This window comes from Corvus hawaiiensis, chromosome W (genome assembly GCF_020740725.1).
Source record: "Corvus hawaiiensis isolate bCorHaw1 chromosome W, bCorHaw1.pri.cur, whole genome shotgun sequence".
NCBI classification, from domain to species: domain Eukaryota; kingdom Metazoa; phylum Chordata; class Aves; order Passeriformes; family Corvidae; genus Corvus; species Corvus hawaiiensis.
The window spans coordinates 848,691-870,138 of NC_063254.1; the positions used below are offsets into that span (position 1 = coordinate 848,691).

A 21,448-nucleotide genomic window follows, 5' to 3' on the forward strand; every position below is an offset into this window, starting at 1 on the left:
CAGGGTTTACTCACACAAATCAGTCGCTTAGGGATCGGGGATCGTTCTGCTCTCAAATCTCCACCATTTGTTACAGCGGGGATTACTGTAACACGCCTATGTCAAACCAGGAGGCCCGTAGAAAGAAATATATATGGACGGATTCTTGGTAGATGTTTCAGAGATGTTTATTTCTCCAGCCACATGACCAGAGCTTTGCCGAGGAACTCTCACAGTCTGGGACCCGAGGGTCCTTGCCCACGCAGGGAAACACAGAACAACCAATGGGAACGAGGCTGACCAGGGGCGAGGGAAACCCCGTCTCTGTCCCCTCAGGGCCCCTCTCCCAGGGCTACATGGCGGGGGGAAGGACCCCGACAAGCCACCTAAAAAGAGACTAGACAAGAATAAGAGAATAAAAGTAGGTATTTATTTGAAGGGCCTTCAAAGATACGCCCTGGGCAGTCAAAAGGCTACACCCAAGATGGACCCTGGGTCACGGGTTCTTCACACTTTTATAAGTTTGGTCCATTTGCATATCAGGGTTAATTCTCCAATTATAACCTCAGTTAATGGTGTAATTACCCCAAGTTTGCTCCCCCTCTAGGCTTTAGTTTACACATTTTGGGGTCTGGTGTCCTTGAAGAGCAAACCTAGAGAGGCTTTGTTATGTCTAACCAGCATGAGAAAACAGTAGTTAACAGGCCACATGAATCTTCAGAGTTACCCACTAAGCAGTACAGGATTTGAAAAATATAAAAGTTTAAACCTAAGGCATCAGCCTGTTAGGGAGGGGTGGGATCCACCTGTCTAAAAAGAGCAAGAGAAATTTTGGCAGCAGGTTGGCCAATTTGGTGAGATGGGCTTTAAACCAAAGGACTCGGGGGTGGGGTCCAACGTGGCAGTGCTCATGCCATTGCTTCCTCCTGGGGAGTAGGTCATACCAGTCATTGCAGTGAATGATGTTCCTTGACTGCCCCTCAAGATAAGGATCAAAGGAAAAACCACATAGAGGGTGGTTATGGCTATGGTGAATCCTCTTATACTCCTTCTAGGGAACCTGCATGCCTGATTACCTCTCTGAAGTGTCTGTATACAAACACATGCAGCATGGGGAATAAACTGGAAGAACTGGAAATCTATGTGCGGTTGCAGGGCCATGATCTCATTGCAATGACAGAGGCATGGTGGGACAGCTCATATGACTGGAATGTTGTGGATGGGTATGTACTTTTTAGAAAGGACAGGTCAGAGAAGCGAGGTGGTGGAGTTGATCTTTATGTGAGAGAGCAACTGGAATGTATTGAGTTCTACCCAGGGACAGACAAATGAGGTGAGAGTTTATGGGTGAGAATTAAGGGACAGGCTGATATGGGTGACATTGTTGCAGGTGTTTACTACAGGCCACCTGATCAGGAGGAGGAAGTTGATGAGGCTTTCTATGGGCAACTGGAAATAGCCTTGCGGTCACAGGCCCTGATTCTCCTGGGGAACTTCAACCACCCTGATATTTGTTGGAGAGTTAACACGGCCCAGCACACACAGTCCAGGAAGTTCCTGCAGATCATAGATGATAACTTTTTGATGCAAGTGGTGGAGGAGCCAACAAGGAAAGGTGTGTTGCTGGACCTTGTACTAACAAACCAGGAGGGACTGGTTGAAGACATGAAGGTTGGGGGCAGCCTTGGCTGTAGCGACCATGAGATGGTGGAACTCAGGATCCTGCATGGGGGAAGCAAAACAGTTAGCAGAACTAGAACCTTAAACTTTAGGAGAGCCAGCTTCGGCCTCTTCAGGGACCTGCTTAGAGGAATCCCATGGGATGGGGCTTTAGAAGAGAAAGGAGTCCAAGAGAAGTGGTCAATATTTAAGCACTTCTTCCTCCAAGCTGAAGACCAATGTATCCCCATGAGCAAGGAATCAGGGAAAGGGGGCAGGAGATCTGCATGGATGAGCAGGGAACTTCTAGCAAATCTCAAACACAAGAAAGAAATTTATGGGATGTGGAAAAAGGAACAGGCCGTGTGGGAGGACTATAGGAATGTTGTCAGGGTATGCAGGGATGCGACAAGGAAAGCCAAGGCCCACTTGGAATTGAGTCTGGCAAAGGACATCAAGGATAAAAAGGGCTTCTACAAGTATATCAGCAACAAAAGGAAGATTAGGGAAAATGTGGGGCCTCTGCTGAATCCAATGGGTGTCTTGGTAATGGAAGACACAGAGAAGGCAGAATTACTGAATGCCTTCTTTGCCTCAGTCTTCACTGCTGAGGATGGCTCTCAGGAGTCGCAGACCTCAGAGGTAAGAGAGGAAGGCCAGAGAAAGGAAACTTCCCCTGGTCGTAGAGGGTTGCATTAGAGATTGGCTAAACAGACTTAACACCCATAAATCCATGAGCCCATGATGCACCTATGGGTTATGAGGGAGCTGTCAGGTGTTGTTACTGTTGTTACTCTGCAGTTCTCCATCATCTTTGAAAAAATTGTGGAGAATAGGAGAGGTGCCCGATGATTGGAGGAAGGCCAATGTTATTCCCATCTTTAAAAAAGGCAAGACAGAGGACGCAGGAAACTACCAGCCAGTCAGCCTCACCCCCATCCCTGGAAAGGTGATGGAGCAGGTAATTCTGAAGGTCATCAACAAGCCTGTAGAAGAAGAGGTCATCATGAGTAATCAGCATGGATTCACCAAGGGGAAATCATGCTTGACCAATCTGATAGCCTTCTGTGATGGCATGGCAGGATGGGTCGATGAGGGGAGAGCAGTGGATGTTGTCTACCTCTACTTCATCAAGGCTTTTGACACCATCTCCCATAACATCCCTGTAGGTAAGCTCAGGAAATGTGGGTTGGATGAATGGATAGTGTAGTGGTTTGAACTTGGCTGGGCACCAGGTGCCCACCAAGCTATTCTATCACTCCCCAGCGGGACAGGGGCAAGGAAATAAGATGGAAAACAACTCGTAGGTTAAGATAGGGCAGTTTACTAAAGCAAAAAAAGGAAAAGCAAAAGTTTTCGCGTGCATAAGCAAAAGGGAAAAGTTAATCTCTACTTCCCATCAGTGAGCAATGTTCAGACATTTCCCGGGAAGCAGGGCTTCACCACGCATAGTGGTTGCTCCGGAAGGCAAACATTGTAGAATAAAGAATGCCCCCCCGTTCCTCTTCCTTCCCTTAGCCTTTATATCTGAGCTGACGTCATATGGTATGGAATATCCCTTTGGGTAATTTGGGTCAGCTGGCCTGGTTATGCCCCCTCCCAGGATCTTGCCCACTCCTAGCCCCTTGATGGGGGGGAATGTTGAGAGACAGCGCTGATGCTGTGCCAGCGCTGCTCAGCAGCAGCCAAAACACTGGTGTGTTCTCAACACCTTTCCAGCTTCCAATGCAAAGCACAGCACTGTGAGGGCTGCTAAGGGAAAATGAACTCTATCTCAGTCAGACCCAATGTAGACAGTGAGGTGGATCAAGAACTGGCTGACTGGCAGAGCTCAGAGGGTCGTGATCAGCAGAGCAGAATCCAGTTGGAGGCCTGTAGTCAGTGGCATTCCTCAGGAATCAATACTGGGTCCAGTCTTATCCAACTTGTTTATCAGCGACCTGAGCAATGGGATAGAACATACCCTGAGCAAGTTTGCTGATGATACAAAACTGGGGGGAGTGGCTGATACACCTGTAGGCTGTGCTGCCATTCAGCGGGACCTTGATAGGCTGGAGAGTTGGGCAGAGAGAAACCTAATGAGGTTCAACAAGGGCAAGTGTAGGGTCCTGCACCTGGGGAGGAATAGCCCCAAGTACTAGCACAGGTTGGGGGCTGATCTACCAGAGAGCAGCTCTGCAGAGAAGGACCTGGGAGTCTTGCTGGATGACAAGTTGAATGTAAGCCGGCAGTGCAACCTGGGGCCTGGAGGGCCGATGGGATCATGGGGTGCATTGGGAAGAGTGTGGCCAGCAGGTCTGGGAGGTGATCCTCCCCTTCTACTTGGCCCTAGTGAGGCCACATCTGGAGTGCTTGTGTCCAGTTCTGGGCCCCTCAGTACAAGAAAGACAAGGAGCTCCTGGAGAGGGTCCAATGGAGAGTTACAAAGATGATGAGGGATCTGGAACATCTCTGATGAGGAGAGACTTCAGGAGACTGAGAGGGGATCTCATTAATGCATATAAATATCTCAAAGGGTGGGCATCACGAGGATGGTGCCAGACTCTGTCACTGGTGCCCAGCAACAGGATGAGGAGCAATGGCCATAAACTAAAACACAAGAAGTTCCGACTCAACATGCAGAAGAACTTTCCATTGAGAGTGGCAGAGCACTGGAACAGCTGCCCAGGGAGGTTGTGGTGTCTCCCTCTCTGGAGATATTCCAAACCCACCTGGATGCGTTCCTGTGTCACCTGCTCCAGGTGATCCTGCCTTGGCAGGGGGTTGGACTAGATGATCTCCAGAGGTCCCTCCTAACCCTAATGATGCTGTGATTCTGTGAAAGGCCCTGGGGGCAAGACTGATGAAGAGTAGCTGAGGTCACTTGGTTTGTTCAGCCTGGAGAAGAGGAGACTGAGGGGAGACCTCATTGCAGTCTACAGCTTCCTCCTGAGGGGAAGAGGAGGGGCAGCTCTGATCTCTTCTCTTTGGAGACAAGTGACAGGACTTGAGGGAATGGCTGGGGCTGTGTCAGCAGGGTTAGGCTGGATATTAGGAAAAGGTTCTTCATGTGGAGGGTGGTTGGGCACTGGACCAGGCTCCCCTGGGTAGTGGTCACGGCCCCAAGGCTACGAGAGCTCAAGGAGTGTTTGGACAATGCTCTCAGGCACGGTGGGATTGTTGGGGTGTCCTGTGCAGGGCCAGGAGTTGGACTCAATGATCCTTGTGGGTCTCTTCCAACTCAGGACATTCTATGAATGAGACCTGTCTGATTAACAGAATCTGAATGAGGAAGATGTTTTGTTTGCAACTCAGGCAATTATTTGAGAGATGACAGAAAGTATATTTTTTCTTTTGGTTGGTTATTTACTTACTCAATGGAGTAAAATTTCCCTGCTACAGAAATTTTCCCCTCACTTCTGCTCCAGTAAAGGTACTAGAGCAGCTGAAATTTTATCCAAAAGTTCTCGGCTGGACTTTATCCTTTCTTTGTTATGTAATTTTTATATTTTTAGCTATGCAAACACAATAGTTGCTCTGTTTTCTTGCTATCATCTCCTTTCATAAAAACATTTAGTTCTATAAATTCCTCTACGAGAAGTTAACATGAAGTATTTTACTTCTGTTGAGCTCATAAAATATTCTGTGGTCTCCATTACCCAAGATCAATTACTTATCAAAATCCTTTATTCATTTGCTCTACTTTCCCAATACTCTGGAATATCGGATTTTTTTTTTTTAACCTAAGACAACTTCTAAAGATCTGTATAGAGAAAAGTCTTCCACAATGTTTTTAGTCAATTGCTTTCCAACGAGAATTCATATATTTACTATCCTGTTTCCATATAGTTCTTCTAGGAAAACATCTGTAAGAAATAGTAACAAAACTTATGAAACTATATGATTTTGTACTCTTTTCCAGAAATGTTATATTTCTTCCAGAAATTGTTAATGGGTACTTGATTATTTTCTGAATAATTTGGAAAGATTGCTTTTATTTTCTTAGATATTTATAAGACCTCTCCATGGAGATTTCTCTACACTTGGTCCTTGCAGGTATAGTGGTTGGCAAGAAGAATTAGCAATCTTCTCAAATCTGTAGTACAGACTTCAGTGCTCTCAAAGGTACTTGTTAAGAAAAATTATCATCTCACTCTGTCATTCAGAACAAAGGTGGAAGAAATTGATTCAAAGATATTTTCTGACAGGGCCAAAATAAGCATTCATTCTTGTTTCTTTCTTCAAGTCTTAACTTTTTTATGCAAGGATGCTTCTGAATGCAGCAGTTTTAAGCTGGAACAGCCAAAGCTGAGGTTTTTCATGAGGCATTTGAAACTCTGGAGAAAGTGGCGGAACTCTTCCCTGAAAAATATTGAAAGAGTGTGTGGAAAGTAAATATAATCTGTCCTGAAAAACCTCACAAATGTATGTTGTTCTTTGTCTCATATGCTATCCCTTTAAGTTTGAATTTCAAGTTATGCTCTTCGAAAATGAATGTCAATATAGTCTGTTAATCAAAATAAGTAATAATTTCTTTATATCTAGTACAAAAGTTGGGAAGATTTCCAGAGAGATTCTGTGATTTTAGAAAATACAGCAGTAAAGGGCTTGCGGGCTTCCCATCTTCTTAACCTCATGTTGGATGAGATGTACCAGTATCACTCTGAATAACTTCCATCTCATTTTTTTTTTGTTAAAATGTCAGTAATGGAGTTTCCTTAGTCTTGCCCTGCAACCTGTTCAAATTCTTAGTGCTACAAAGGTTTTCCTCTAATGCTTAGCCTGAATCATTTTTGTTGCAGTTAGGCATGACACTTATTGACTTCTTTCCAACAGGCAAGGACAAACAATTCACATAGTTTTTATTTTTTTATTTTTAGCAATAATTTACATATCAAATAATGTTATTGTCTTGCACCTATCTAATCTTCTACAGACTGAACAGCACCATTTCTTTCTATCATCTTTGTATAAGTAATAATTTCTGAGCTTTTGTCTTTGATGTTTTTTTTATCTGAATTCTAATTGGTCTGCATTTGTCTTGATGTTGTACCACCCTAAGTCATAGATTCAACTCTATTTAAAGACTTTAGAAGGATGAGTAGTCAGAAAAGTACTGTAGGTGATGTTGTATACTACTGTCATATGAATATAGCTGCTCCTTTGGTGATAATTTAGATTAGTGTTGCAAGCTGTTATAAACATATTGCTGTCTTTCTGTAGAACTTACCTCTCTTCTCATGTTGTTACAATTGCTCTTTCTCAGATAAATAAAAAGTTTGTGCTGCTTCTTACTGAATTTCTTTTGTTTAAAAAGATTATTCCACTTAGTCAAGAAAAGCGTAAATTTTGATTCTATTTTTAAAAGCAGTCGTGGGCCTCAAACACTCAACACCAAAAGCTCATTATGATCTTCAGATTAATGAAATACTCTATGTTACATGAAAAGTTGTTAATGACAAATACTTTATGGTACTATTCTTAAGGTAGTGCTCTGGAAAGCTGCTTTTGTTCACCTCTGTTCTTTACATCCATTTTTACCAAGAAACAACTGATATTCTGAACAGTTCTACAATAGGGTATACTGCAGTCTTGCAGTATTTTTGTCTAGACCATACTTCTACAGCTTGTTAGTGAAATTGTTATGAGAAGCTATATAGAAAGTCATTAAAAAGTTGAGACATGACACTCAGTTCTTAATCCACAAGTCATTGCTTTATGGAATAAAATTGTTTTGATTTGGTGGTACTTATTTTTAACAAATTCACTTTGGAATACTGCCTCTTTATTATCTCAATCCTTATAGAGAAATTGTTTTTCTAGTATGTACTTAAATCATACAGACAATATGTAATACTGTGGGCAGCTCTTTACCATCCTTTTGAAGGAACTGTATTTCACTTTTTGAATCTGCTGTGGAGTCACAAATTCTGAATATTATTGTTATCAGTTCTGAGACTGATTTAGACAGAGTTCCAGGGTGAATTTGTCTGATCTCATTTTCATGAAAACAGTTTATGTGAAGGTGGTAAATAAGATTGTACTAAATTAAAAAAAAAAATACATGTACACATTGTAGCTTGAAGTGTCTTAAAATATTTAGCAGTAGTGTGTGTATGTTTCTTAGGATCTGTCATCACCTCAGTTTAACCAACACACCAACCATCAGTGAGTGCAATATGGATAATGTAGTCTTTTCCAGCCTCTGACTCCAAAAAATTATTTCATAGAATCATAGAATGGTTTAGGTTGGAAGGGACCTTAAAGACCATCTAGTTCTAACCCCCTGCCATGGACAGGGATACCTTCCACTAGACCAAGTTGTTCCAAGCCCCATCCAACCTGGCCTTGAACACTTGCAGGGATGGGGCAGCCACAGCTTCTCTGGGCAACTTGTGCCAGGGCCTCACCACCCTCACAAGGAAGAATTCCTTCCTAACATCTAATCTAGATCTACCCTCTTTCAGCTTTAAGCCCTTGCTCCTTGTCCTATTGCTACACTCCCAGATAAAGAGTCCCTCTCTGGCTTTGTTGCAGGCTCCCTTCAGGTATTGGAAGGCTGCTCTAAGGTCTCCCTGGAGCTTTCTCTTTTCCAGGCTGAAGAGTCCTAATTCTCATAGCCTTTCCTCATAGCAGAGGTGCTCCATCTCTCTAATCATCTCGGTGGCCTCTTCTGGACTCACTTCAGCAGGTCCATGTCCTTCCTGTGCTGGGGACCCCAGAGCTGGGGGCAGCACTGCAGGTGGGGTCGCACCAGAGCAGAGTAGAGGGACAGAATCACCTCCCTTGACCTGCTGGCCATTCCTCTTTGGATGCAGCCCAGGACAGGGTTGGCTTTCTGGGCTGCGAGTGCACATTACCAGCTCATGTTGAACTTCTTGTCAACCAACACCCCCAAGTCTCTCTCCCCAGAGCTGCTCTCAACCCATTCTCTACCCAGCCTGTACTTGTGTTTGGGATTGCCCAGACCCAGGTGCAGGACCTTGCACTTAGCCTTGTTGACCTTCATGAAGTTCCCACAAGCCCATCTCTCAAGCCTGTCCAGGTCCCTCTGGATGGCATCCCTTCCCTCCAGTGTGTCAACTGCACCACACAGCTCCATGCCATCAATGAACTTGCTGAAGGTGCTCTTGATCCCACTGTCCATGTCACCAGAAAAGATGTTAAACAGTGCCAGTCCCAATACCGACCCCTGAGGAAGGTCACTTGTCACCAGTCTCCACTTGGACAATGAGACATTGACCATAACTCTTTGAGTGTGACCATCCAGCCAGTTCTTTATGCACTGAGTGGTCCATCTGTCAAATCTATGTCTCTGCAGTTTAGAGAAAAGGATGTTGTGTGGGACAGTGTCAAATGCTTTGCAGAATTCCAGGTAGATGACATCAGTCACCCTTTCCTCATCCACCACTGCTGTAGCCCTGTCATAGAAGGTCACCAAATTTGTCAGGCATGATTTGCCCTTAGTGAAGCCATGTTGGCTATCGCCAGTCACCTCTTTGTTTCCCATGTGCCTTAGCATAGTTTCCAGGAGGATCTGCTCCATGATCTTGCCAAACACTGAGGTGAGACTGACCAGCCTGTAGTTCCCTGGGTCTTCCTTATTTCCATTTTTAAAATGGGGGGTTATGTTCCCCCTTTTCCCAGCAGTGGGAGCTTCACTGGACTGAGATGACACTTCAAATAGGATTGATAGTGACTTAGCCACTTTCTCTGCCAGTTCCCTCAGGACCCTTGGATGGATCTCAGCAGGTCCCACGGACTTGTGCATCTTCAGATTCCTTAGGCGGTCTTGAACCTGATCTTCTCCTACAGTGGGGGGTTCTTCATTCTCCCAGTCCCTGCCTTCACCTTCTGCAACTTGGTCAGTGTGGCTGGAGCACTTGCTGGTGAGAACTGAGGCAAAATGTCATTGAGTACCTCAGCCTTTTACATATTCTGGGTGAGCAGGTCTCTAGTTTCCTTCCTTAGTTTCCTTCCTGAGAGTACCCACTTTTTCCCTGGTCTTTCTTTTATCACCAATGTACCTATAGAAGCTCTTTTTATTACTCTTGATATCCTTGGCCAGATTTACTTCTGACAGTGCTTTAGCTTTCCCAGTCTGATCCCTGCCTGCTTGGACAACCTCTCTTGTATTCTTTCCAGGCTTCCTTTCCCTGCTTCCACCCTCTGTAGGCTTCCTTTATGTGTTTGTCCAGGAGCCCCTTGTTCATACATGCAGGTGTCTCCCGGCATTTTTGCCTGATTTCCTCTTCATAGGCATGCATCACTCCTGAGCTTGGAGGAGACAATCCTTGAATATTATCCAGCTTTCTTGGGCCCCTCTTCCCTCTGGGGCTCTTTCCCATGGGCCTCTACCAAGGAGCTCTCTGAAGAGGCCAAAGTCTGCTTTCCTGAAATCCAGGGCAGTGAGCTTGTTGTGTGCCTTCTTTGCTGCCCCTAAGGATCTTGAACCCTACCCTTGAGCTTCACATTCCCCACCAGCCCCTCCTTGTTGTCGAGAACAAGGTCCAGCATAGGACCTCTCCTTGTTGGCTCCTCTGTCACTTGGAGGAGGAAGTTGTCATCAACACATTCCTGGAACCTCCTGGATTGCCTGTGCCCTGCTGTGTTGTCCCTCCAGCAAATGTCGGGGTGGTTGAAGTCTCCTGTGAGCACCAGCGCTTGTGAATATGAGGCTGCTCCTATCTGTCTGTAGAGGGCCTCATTGGCTCAGTCTTTCTGGTCAGGTAGCCTGTAGCAGACCCCCACTATAAAATCACCTGTCCCTGTCCTCCCTTTAATCCTGACCCATAAGCTCTCAGTCAGCTCTTCATCCATCTCCAGGCAGAGCTCCATGCATTCTAGGTGGTCATTGACACAGAGGGCAACACTGCCTCCTTGTCTTCCCTGTCTGTCCTTCCTGATACAGGCTAAAGAGCCTGTATCCTTCCATTCCAGCACTCCAGTCATAGGAATCATCCCACCACATTTCCATGATGCCAGTAAGACTGTAGGTATGTGCATGTCTCTCATTCCTCCTGTTTATTCCCCATGCTGTGTGTGTTTGCATAGAGGCATTTAAGTTGGGCCCCTGATGAAGCTGGCTTACTGTCTGGAGTGCCTGGAATTACTTGGTGTTGTCCTTCAGCTGCTCTCCTGCTGACCTGAGATCCCTCTCCAGGCTCTAGGCATCTTTTGCTGGCATTAAACTGGTGAGTGGGATGGCGTGTTGTCCCACACCTTATCACTGTTAAACCTGATGATGTCCCCTTTCCCTATCACATCTAGTTTAAAGCCCAATCAATAAGCCCTGCTAGCTCCTGGCCGACAATCCTCTTCCCCCTTTGAGAGGTGAATCCCACCTTATGCCAGCAAGCCTGGTGCCATGTAGCCCACCCCACTGTCAAAGAAACCAAAGTTTTGGTGGTGACACCAGCCATGGTATGGATGCTAAAAGGCAGGAGCAGAGGAATTTTCCAGCTGCTGAAGCATTTTGTGAAGTTTTTATTTCTCACGCTTTAGCTGAGAAACAGTGAAAGATGGTTTTGTAAACGAATTCTATAACTTGCACCTGGGTTTGTTTTCCAGCCTTGTTTTGGTACTCTGGGAAAAGATATTTTGAATGAGTGTTAGAGAACCTCAGCCAATCCCTCTAGGGGGTGGCTGGTCAAGCGACCAATCATATCATGCTCTCTCACGTACAAAGATATATAACCTAGTGTGTAAATAATAAAATAACTCCTTTTCTCCTTGGATTTGGATTGTGTAGTTTCTCGCTGATTCTCAGTAAAACAGCAACACCATGGAGCCATGTATTAATAGACAGGGTCTGTCTGTTTCTTCCAATGTCTCTGTCTGCAACTGGAAGGCTATAGGAGAAAATTACCTGTGTTCCACAATCCCTCACCAACCATCCCAGGGCCTTAAAGTCCCTTTTGATCACCCTCAGACTATGTGTTGCAACTTCATTGCCACCCACGTGAAGGGCCAGTAATGGGTAGTAATCTATGGGCCAAACCAGGCTAGGAACTTTCCTGGTGACATCCTTCAACATCCAGAGCCTCATACCTGTTGTCCAGAGGTACCTGGGAGGGTGAGGTGGGCAGGAAGGGCTTTCACTTGTTTCCCCAAGGAAGGACTTGCTTCCATTAACCCCTTTCTTTTGATTTACTGCCTTCAGCCTGGCAAGGAGAGGATACAGGACCCTCTTGATCTGGTTTATTTTCTGGTGGCTGCTCCTGTCTCAGGGAGGCCAGAGCATGGTTCCACCATGTCCTAGTTTGAAAACAAACCAGTGGGAGATCGCAAGTCAGAATTATAATTTAATAGGAAAATTAAAATAAGTGCAATAGTACAAGAACACTGACAGAGTCAGGATACAACCTGACACCCTGTTAGTCAGGGTGGTGGTAGCAGTCCAGATGAAATGGTCCTGTTGAAGCAGTGGTCCTGTAGAAGGGTCTGGTCTTCACTTGAAGGTCCAGTGGTAGCTCTTGTCCTCTGGGAATCCAGTATGTAGGGCTGAGTGTGGGGTTCCAAACCTCAGATTATATCCAGGTAGGAATGCTTGGTTCCTCCCCCTGGGCGGAGCATCTCACAATGGGATGATGTAATTTTATGAGTCATGCAGTAAGGCTAGATAGCCCATTAAACAGAAGATATTCCCGGAGGGAGTTACCAGGGATGTGTCATGGAAGAGATAAAGAACATTGCCCCACCTGGTTTTAACAGATGGTGACAGAATACATACTTTTGGTTACATCTTACATTATAACCTAAGACACACCAGTCGATCTCCTCCTCAGAGTCTCTGATACTTCTTAACCTTTCTACCTCATCTCTCAGCTCCACCACCAGGCTGAACAGATCGCCCACCTTGTCACACCTCACCCAGCTGTTGTCTCTACTGCTGTCCAATGACAGTGCCAGGCTCTCTCTCCCTGCAGCCTGAGACCTGGACAGCTGCATGTTTTTGTCTGTGTTGCCTCATCTTTTCTGGTGACTGCAGAGGACATGAGTCCCCACTGAGTGGTTACCATACCCGGGCTCCTCCTGAGAGGGCGTTTGACCACCACTTGAGCTCTGGAGCCAGTAGGGGGACTGAGCCCTTCCTGCGCGCCCTGCCGTGCAAACTGCTGCGCCTCGCCCTGTTTGCCCACCCTGTTCACAGCGCTCCCTGGAGCCGTTTGAATATGCTGAAGTCGCTGCTGCTGCTGTCGCCACTTACCGTGCCTTCTGACTTCCTCGAGTCTACCCAAAGATAAAAAGAACCACCTTATCTGTTGATGCAGTGTTATTTTTCAGCATGAGAAATACCAAATGAATACAATTAATAACAATCTTGTCAAATTTACTTAAATGTTTAGGACAAGGGAGAATCAAATGTTTCCTTTATTTGAAGTGCAGCTGTGAAAAACAGTAAATGTTCCATTGTTGCAACTTCTTAAGTATTTATTTAGGAGATAATTCAAGAGTAAGATGTCAGTAAGATCTCTTTGAAAAGTTTTGAGCTGCCTCTAATATTTATAGAAACAAAAATGCAGCCTGTATTGCCAGTGAGTGGTAGTCATTGCTTTAAAAAAATTAGTAGCAAACAGTTTCTGCTGTACAGTATACTGAGATGATGTAAATTATTGTCTAAAGAGACAGTAATTAGAAGTGTGTGTGTGTGTGTGTGTGGAGGGGACATCACAAGAATAGGAATCTCTGGTTGAAGGCAAGTGAGAGATCTTCATAGGGTGTAACCTAGTCTTCAGTACTAGTGACTGAGTGTGGTATCTAATCTGAAGAGGGGAAATTGAGTAGTGAAAAGGTCTTGGGAATCAGGATGAGTCAAAACAGGGCTTCCAAAATTGTGGATTTAATTGGCATAATATGGAGTTGTTGCTGATGGTCAAGAAAAAGGATAAGATAAACCCATTTCATACACTGCTCTCTACATACAGAAGTTATAGGACTTCTCACAGAATGTACTAGGGAGAGAAAATAAGTATAGTAGTCTGTGCAAAGAAGTCATCAGTAAAGGCACACCTTTTATATGAGTTGAAGCTTTGCTAGAAGTATCCATTCTCCTTTTCATCTTCAGGTCAGTACATTGCTTAATGATTCTTAATATTTCTTAAAATATATGACAGAAATTTGAGCTTCAGAATAAAGCTACTTTCTTGTTTAGTGGTATATCTTGAATAAAGCATGTGGGGACTTGTATTTCAATTAGTTTTTGAGTATTGTTAGAAGTATTGACCTATGATGACCTAAACCAGAATGACTAATAATAATCTCAGTCACTGCTTTCTGAAGATCAGTATTCCTCAGTGGATGAATGGGACTGGATAAATATTTGCTTTGTTTAACAAGAGGAGGCTGCGCCTACTGGTCCAGGCAATAGGCTCTTTTTTTCTTTTCCCATACCAGTGCTCCTTTATAAGCCAAAAATTATAGCTCAGTTATAACTGAGACATGTTGAAAAGCTTCTCTGTTTTTCAAAGCTTTTTCTGGGCTAACAGTTATGGGGAGCTAGTTTAATTCGAGGAACAAAAAAATGTCATGTGATTATTGAAGACTGTTTTTAATAAAAAATGTTGTCTTTTAAAAATGTCCCTAGATGTACTGAAAGCCTGAAATGGGTGCATGTAGAAATAGAAATTCATATGTTAAAAAAAAAAAGGAAAAAAAAGAGTGGCGATAAGTCAGGGAATGATAAAAAAATATTCTAAGAAAATTAGTGGCTTTTAAATAGCAATGAGTGGGAGAGGTTGGAATGAGTTTACCTGAAATTTTAAAAGAACCCCAAAAAACCAAAAGTTGAAAATGAACTGTCAGAATGAAAGTTAAGGAGGCTGTGTATGTTTTGATTTTATATATATATATATATATATATATATGGTTACTTAAAAATGTGTGGCTGAAATGGCTAATGCCTATGCACTGATCATTAAGTCTTCATCACTGGACCATATTAAGAATCTTTTTGATATTTCTTTTTTCTGTAGTCAGCGTGCTTTCATTGACTGTTTTCTAATAGTTGATATTCTAAACATGCAGGTACAATTTTTATGTAGTCTTTTTTGGCGGTGTGTTTTTTGTTTCATCTTCTCTGAAATGATCCCTTATCTACCTGCAGAGGACTGCTAAAATTCCTAGGAAATGCACTGCAACTATCTGAATTATATCTTGATCTAGGAATGATGTGCTTCCTGCCAATCTCACTTAGACTTTTTGTGAACACAGATATATGTACAAATACATATTAAAATTATGTAGGTTATATTTAGTGTGTTTTTATATAAACATGGAACAACATAACTGTTCAGTTTTTCTGAATTATTATTCTAGGATCAAGACAACCTTTAATCCAACAGTCTCAACCTCCACCTTATTCATCACCTAGAGATGTTCCCCCAGACATATTGTTAGATTCTCCAGAAAGAAAGCAAAAGAAACAAAAGAAAATGAAGTTAGGCAAGGATGAAAAAGACCAGACTGAAAAAGCTGCAATGTATGATATCATTAGCTCTCCTTCCAAGGACTCCACTAAACTTACATTAAGACTGTCTCGTGTAAGATCTTCGGATATGGACCAGCAGGATGATATGCTTTCTGGTTTGGAAAACAGCAGTGTGTCAGAGGGTGATATTCCTTTTAATGTGCAGTACCCAGGACAGACTTCTAAAACACCTGTTACTCCACAGGATGTTAACCGCCCATTAAACACTGCTCAGTGTTTGCTGCAGCATGAACAGACAGCTTTCCTTCAGGCACAACAAGTGCCTGTTTTACAACAGAACACTTCAGTTGCTGCAAAACAACCTCAAACTCCTGTGGTACAGACACAGCAACAGGTTTCGCAACAAGGAGCTATAACGTCATATGATGAAGTAGAATTGGATGCATTGGCTGAAATTGAGCGGATAGAACGTGAATCAGCTATTGAAAGGGAGCGATTTTCAAAAGAAGTGCAAGATAAAGGTAAAAGGATTGTGTGTGTGTATACACTATATATATTATAAAAGTATATATATATGCATATAGACCCCATATATAAACTTTCCTGTCATTGTCACATAGTAAAATTCTGTTTACTCAGTGTAGGTAATTCTATGATATTCATCACCATTCCCCTTAAAACAAGGAATTGTAATCTCTCATATATACATTTTTAAAATATCTAGCATTCTTTATTTGGGATCTTAATGGATGGAAAGGGAAGCTCTTGTGTTTCAAAATTCTTTTTAAGCTACCCTTATTTTGAACCATGAGACCGAGCAAAATACAATTGATGTTATTTATAGTTTCTAAAATCTTATCAGTACCATAAGTAAAAATTTGTAATAAGTTTTGGTAGTTGAACTATTAATTAACTATTTAAGAAAATTAACTAATTTAAGAAAATACAGGAAAGCTCTTTTATGCCATTTCTATTCATATCCCAATTTGAATCTTATGAGAAGGAGGTGTTAGACTAAAATCATATCTATTCTTTTAAAGGCACTGTAATGATTGGGTAATATATACTACTATATTGTCTCCAATGTTTGTTCAACTGGATATTCATTATTATGTAGGCTTTACAAGTTTTAGAGATCTACCATATATCTATATGGTCTCTAGCACAGAACCAGATAAGCCTCTGAAATGTTTGCTCTTCAGTAGCTGTACTGGTTGTCTTAACTGATTACATTGAATCTATCAATCTATCCTCTTTGATTTTTTTTCCTTTTATTTTTTTTCTAAATTTTTCTCTTTTTTCCTACTTCTCTCTTTCTTTCTTTCTTTCTTTCTTTCTTTCTTTCTTTCTTTTCTTCTTTTTTTCTTGTTAACTGGTTTGAAGGTCTTAGCCTTCAGAAATATCAAAAGTGGATGCAAACCCTCATGTAAATCTTGAAGATGTGGTTTTTAATGTAGATAGTGATAGGTTAGCATAAGTATTTTTCAGAAGCTTCCTCTGCACTCTGTTTAACTACTTCTAAAAAAAAATTCTTTTATAGTATAATGCTAATTTGTTAGATACTCCCAATAAAAATTTGCAGTGGAAAACAGCATAAATTCTGATTTTAGAAGTTCATAGGTAAAAATGGTCTATGTTGGACGTATTCACATGAAGGCAACTGAATTTACATACAGTTTGGATGTTTAACCAGCAGAGAGTGAACAAGTTTTCTCCCTATTCAAAGATAATTTTTTTTCTGTTTTTAAAGATTCCTGAAGATAGAGAGTGAGAGTGTGTTTGTTGTGTTTGTGTGTGTAAATGTTCTTGTTGCAGTTACTTAAAAGGATTAACTTTTTAGGTATTTCCCATTTGATAACTAAATCTTGTTAGAAAACATTGTGATTATACAAAAAGAAAATGGGTGCTCACCTTAAAAGAAATCTCTACTGCCTTTAATTTTGATTTAATGAAATGGTGAAATTGGTTGCTTTGCTTACATTTCTACTAATTTTAAGTTTATTTATGGAGAGCTTGTTGTTTGTCTTCTACTACTTAAAAAGCTACTTTTATATCCCCATACTTTGAGTAGATTCTCCAGCACATTTTAGCTAAGAAGCATCTCAAAAAATGCACTGTATTTTTGATGGTGCACAGCAATCTTCAAACACTTTGAGACTGAAACACTCTTTCTGTTTTGTTCTGGCTTTCAGGAGATATTGAACATGAGTTGTGAAGTTTGTTAACCATAATTACATAGTCATGGGCAGACTGATTTGTTTCTTTTGGGGAAAGAAATGATTTTTATAGAATGGGATCTCTCCCTTTCACCAGTGTTCAATATCCCTCTTACCAATTAAGGATTCTAACCTTATGCTTCCCTTCTACCTGTATCCTCTGGCAAGTCTCAGTTCTTCTTGAGTTCCTGCTATTGCTGTGGATCAGGTGCAAGAGTTGTTGCCTTATGTTGGGACAAATGACTGCCATTTATTCACTGGTAGTAAATTGCTCCTATTCCAGACAGCAGTTGTTTTCACTTTAGCTGCTGAGGTTTCAGCTGTGAATTGATAGTATTGTGTAAAAGGTTTTTTAGCAGTCTTGGGACAGATTTCCTGAAAAATTCTTACCTTGGAGAAATATGATTCTTATCTTTTGGTAACACTTTTGCCATTGCATGTTTGTACTATGTCTACAAGTTGATATGCTCTGGGATTGTTCTAGTTATAGTCATTTGGTTTGATGTGACTGCAGGAAGAAGCTTCCTCTATTGTTCCTATGGGAATATGTTAGAAAAATATCCAGTAATTCTTAAATATCCCATTCATTTTTGTCAAGTTGCTTACTGTATTTATGCAAAAGACTGGCATTTGTGCATTTTAGTACATCTACTGTAACTTCAGATCACATAATGTCAAGAAAAGAGTGTGCTTGTAGCATGCACTCAGTCTAATTAGAACAGGAACGTATAGTGCTAGCTGATGATGTACATAGCAAGTGTCCCTCTAGAGATCTAACTCTAGGTGCTAGCACATGGTAAAATCTGCATGAAAGCATATGCTTTTGAAATGCTTTTGAAAGCATAGCTGCTTTTGTAATTGAGGCATAGGAATACATATTACAGTCACACTACACTTACTGTGTAGGCATGTGTTGTTGTCTTCCATAAATTACTTTGAGTAGAATTGTACTCACAAGTTTTGATAGAAGATTAGTGAGCTCTTGTGTCATTTTTTTAGAATCGTAGAACCATAGAACCACAGAATATCCTGAGTTAGCAGGGACCCAAAAGGATTATTGAGTCCAACTCCTGGCCCTGCACAGGACACCCCAACAATCCCACCATGTTCCTGAGAGCATTGTCCAAGGGCTTCTTGAACTCTGTCAGTCTTGGTGCCATCACCACTTCCCTGGGGAACCTGTTCCAGTGCCCAACCACCCTCTGTGTGAAGAACCTTTTCCTGATATCCAACCTAAACCTCCCCTGATACACCTCCAGCTGTTCCCTCAGGTTCTGTCACTAGTCACCAGAGAAGAGATCAGTGCCTGCCCCTCCTCTTCCCCTTGGGAGGAAGTTGTAGACTGATGATGTCTGACCTCAGTCTCCTCCAGGCTGAACAAGCCAAGTGACCATAGCCGCTCCTTGTATGGCTGACATGAAATCTCTACAGCACTATGCTTCATCAGAGGTTTTCAGATGCCTCTTTTTTAACAATAAGACTTTGCATGGATATGACATGTTCTTTATGAGTTTGGGAGCCATTAGTGTGGTGGAACTGTTTATTCAGGAGGAGAGGTGGAGATATTTTTTTGGGAGATTTTTGCTAAAATTTATACAACTATTACACTTGCCTAAGGCAATGCTAAGGTTTTGGTGTTTTTTTAATGCTGAGATGCCTTTATAACTTTTGGTACAGGTGGAAAATGGAGATTGCAGTCCTTTGGAAATTATAGTACTTTCTGTAATAAATTCCTAATTCTAACAAAACTGTTAAAATATTTAGCTCCCACAAAAGTCTCTCAAAGTAGGGAGGCAGTCTCCATTCCAGAGGTGAAACTAATACAGAGCTTTTCAGAAGTGCTGACTTATTTGACAAGCAGTGTATTTTTCTGGAACCTTATTGTCATGCCTTTGGTTTCTGAAAAAGGAATTCTTAGTGCAAAAATCACTAATGCAAAATATCTCAGATTTGATCTAATGTCTATCAGGTATGCATAAGGAGAGATTTTAGAATATAGACATTTTGCCTCCATATCCGAGTGCTTTTCAGAGCTCTGTTTTTATAATTTTATCCTTTTGATCTAGTTGGATTTTGGATTAAGTGGATTATAGGGACTTTTCATCATTATAGAGGGGTGCAAAATTTGAAAATTTGGTTTTGTCCTTGTCCTCTGTGTGGAATGACAAGAATCCATCTCCAATCCTGCTTTTTCCATCTAGGAAGTCTCTCTGTATTGATTAATCTTGCAAGTAATTTGTCTGTGTCTGTTAATTAAAGGAATGATTGAAGAGTTTGGAGATCAAAGCACTTAGCACTGAAAGTTACAGTCTAATGCATCGATTATGTTTAATAGCTTCAGAACAAATGAGTCCATGGAACATGATAAAACTCAGGTTTTCAATTCCCATTGCCTCCCCTCACAGTGGCTTCTATACCCTCATCAGATACAAGTTGTTAATCAATTCTAGGTCTTCTTTTTTGAAAGGATGTGTAATATCAGATAGATCCTTCTATTGTTTATCAAGACTCAGATTATTTGAGTTTAAAAAAAGCGGTTCAGAAGGATTAATACAGAAAGGGATTATCTTTTTCCACAAATCGACAAGATGTAAACCATCAAACCATCTTCTGCTTAGGTACATGAGGATACTGTTGAGGAATACCGCTACTGCTGATAGCTCAGTGTGCAGCTGCAGTGGGAGATGCAGATTGTGCTCTGGGTGGCGGGAAATGGCTGGAGCCCCAGGCAACGAGCCGTGAACTGGTGCCGACCCTTTGCCTGATAAAGGGCACGAGGACCTGCAGAGCCAGCCAGGTGACCGGCCACTCAGAGACTCAGCAGGAAGACCCCAGACTATCGGGGGCACAGACTCTGAGGGTACCAAAGCCCAGGGATTCTTTTGTTGGGGCCCCTTCCCGGAGGCACCAGCTCGAGCTGTTATGATGTCACTGCAACATGATTCAATTACTCAAAGGAACCAGGTGTCTGGGACTCTGCTGCAGGAAGCCTGGGGCCGAGCCGGTGAGGGAAACTTGTCTGACTGTGTGGTGTGGTAGGGAGTCAAACGGGGCACCCGTTGGTTAACTGGAGTTGCCTGCTGTGAGGGGACTTCAGTCCCAGCAGTGACAGTCTCTGGTGGTGAGTGTGACTCCCAGAGTGGCTCCTGAATGGTCGGACAGGAAAGTTATCTTAACAATACCTTTCTAAAGAAATTAGAAATAATAAAGCTTCATGCACACTTTCTTCTAATCACTGTCAGTAGTCACATTTTTGTTTATAGTCAAGTAATTCTAAACTAGTCAGTCACTTTAATCTAAACCTTTCCCAGAACATTACATTAAGTTCTTCTTGTTAATTGAGATTTAGATCTATTATTTAATTAATTTCCAGGTTCAAGGTTTCTACCTCAAGATCTTTCATGCTTTTCTAAAACTCCCGAATACTGCAAATCAAAAATATTTAAGATATTGATGTTAAAAGGAGCTCTGAGTCTTCTAGAAAGAGGAAAAGGGAAGATAATCTTGAAAATTACTTGGAAAAAACAGAAAGCAACCCATCATTTTTTCAGACTCTTTTTCAAATTGTTTTAGTTTTTTATTCAGATTTGCTAAATTTTCATTTGAGATCTTCCATACATAGTATTGTGTGTTCATTGTTAGATTTTAAAATACTTCAAAGACACTTTTATATGATGCAGCTGTTTTAGCAGATTAAGGAGATCTACTTTTACTTGTAAAGGCACTGTTTTCTGGTGTTTGCAAGAAAAATCATGAAATCATTCATCACTAACCATTTAATTGTGAGGCTAATATATATTTTTTAAACTTAAAATGATTAGAAGCATTTTTTAAATGAGACAAACCTACTCATTTCTCTGGGTTTTTTTCCCCCATATATTTTACCTCTGAGGATCCATTTTACCTACTTTGAAATCTTACTGTGGATTCTTTGAATTAGGGAGAAGTGAAGCTGTAATAACTTTATTTCCAATAATTGGATCAGTTAGGGGGCATTTGGATGCCTGCTGTGGGCCCTTCTTTTTTTAGTTCATTCCAAGCCCATAGCAGCAGACACACATATCCCAAGAGTGTGAATCTGCCGGAGCAAAACTCAAAACTACATTTATAGGTAAGTAAACTTTTTCTCTTACCTTTAAAGTTCTTATTCAGCTCCTTTCCCTTTCTCCCCATTACCCATCTCCCC

General features: G+C 41.9%; 1 protein-coding gene across 3 annotated transcripts in view; it reads left to right on the plus strand.

Annotated features, from left to right (window-relative positions):
* LOC125319313 (nipped-B-like protein) overlaps nt 1-21,448 on the plus strand; it is a 176,828-nt gene that overhangs the window by 79,561 nt on the left and 75,819 nt on the right. For 2 of the 3 annotated variants that reach the window (XM_048290423.1, XM_048290424.1), the window contains one exon: nt 14,935-15,567. The exons of the other annotated variant lie outside the window; for it this stretch is intronic. In XM_048290423.1, coding sequence (XP_048146380.1) covers nt 14,935-15,567 — 633 coding nt within the window. The remainder of the gene's footprint in view (nt 1-14,934; nt 15,568-21,448) is intronic. 3 annotated transcript variants of the gene reach the window in all.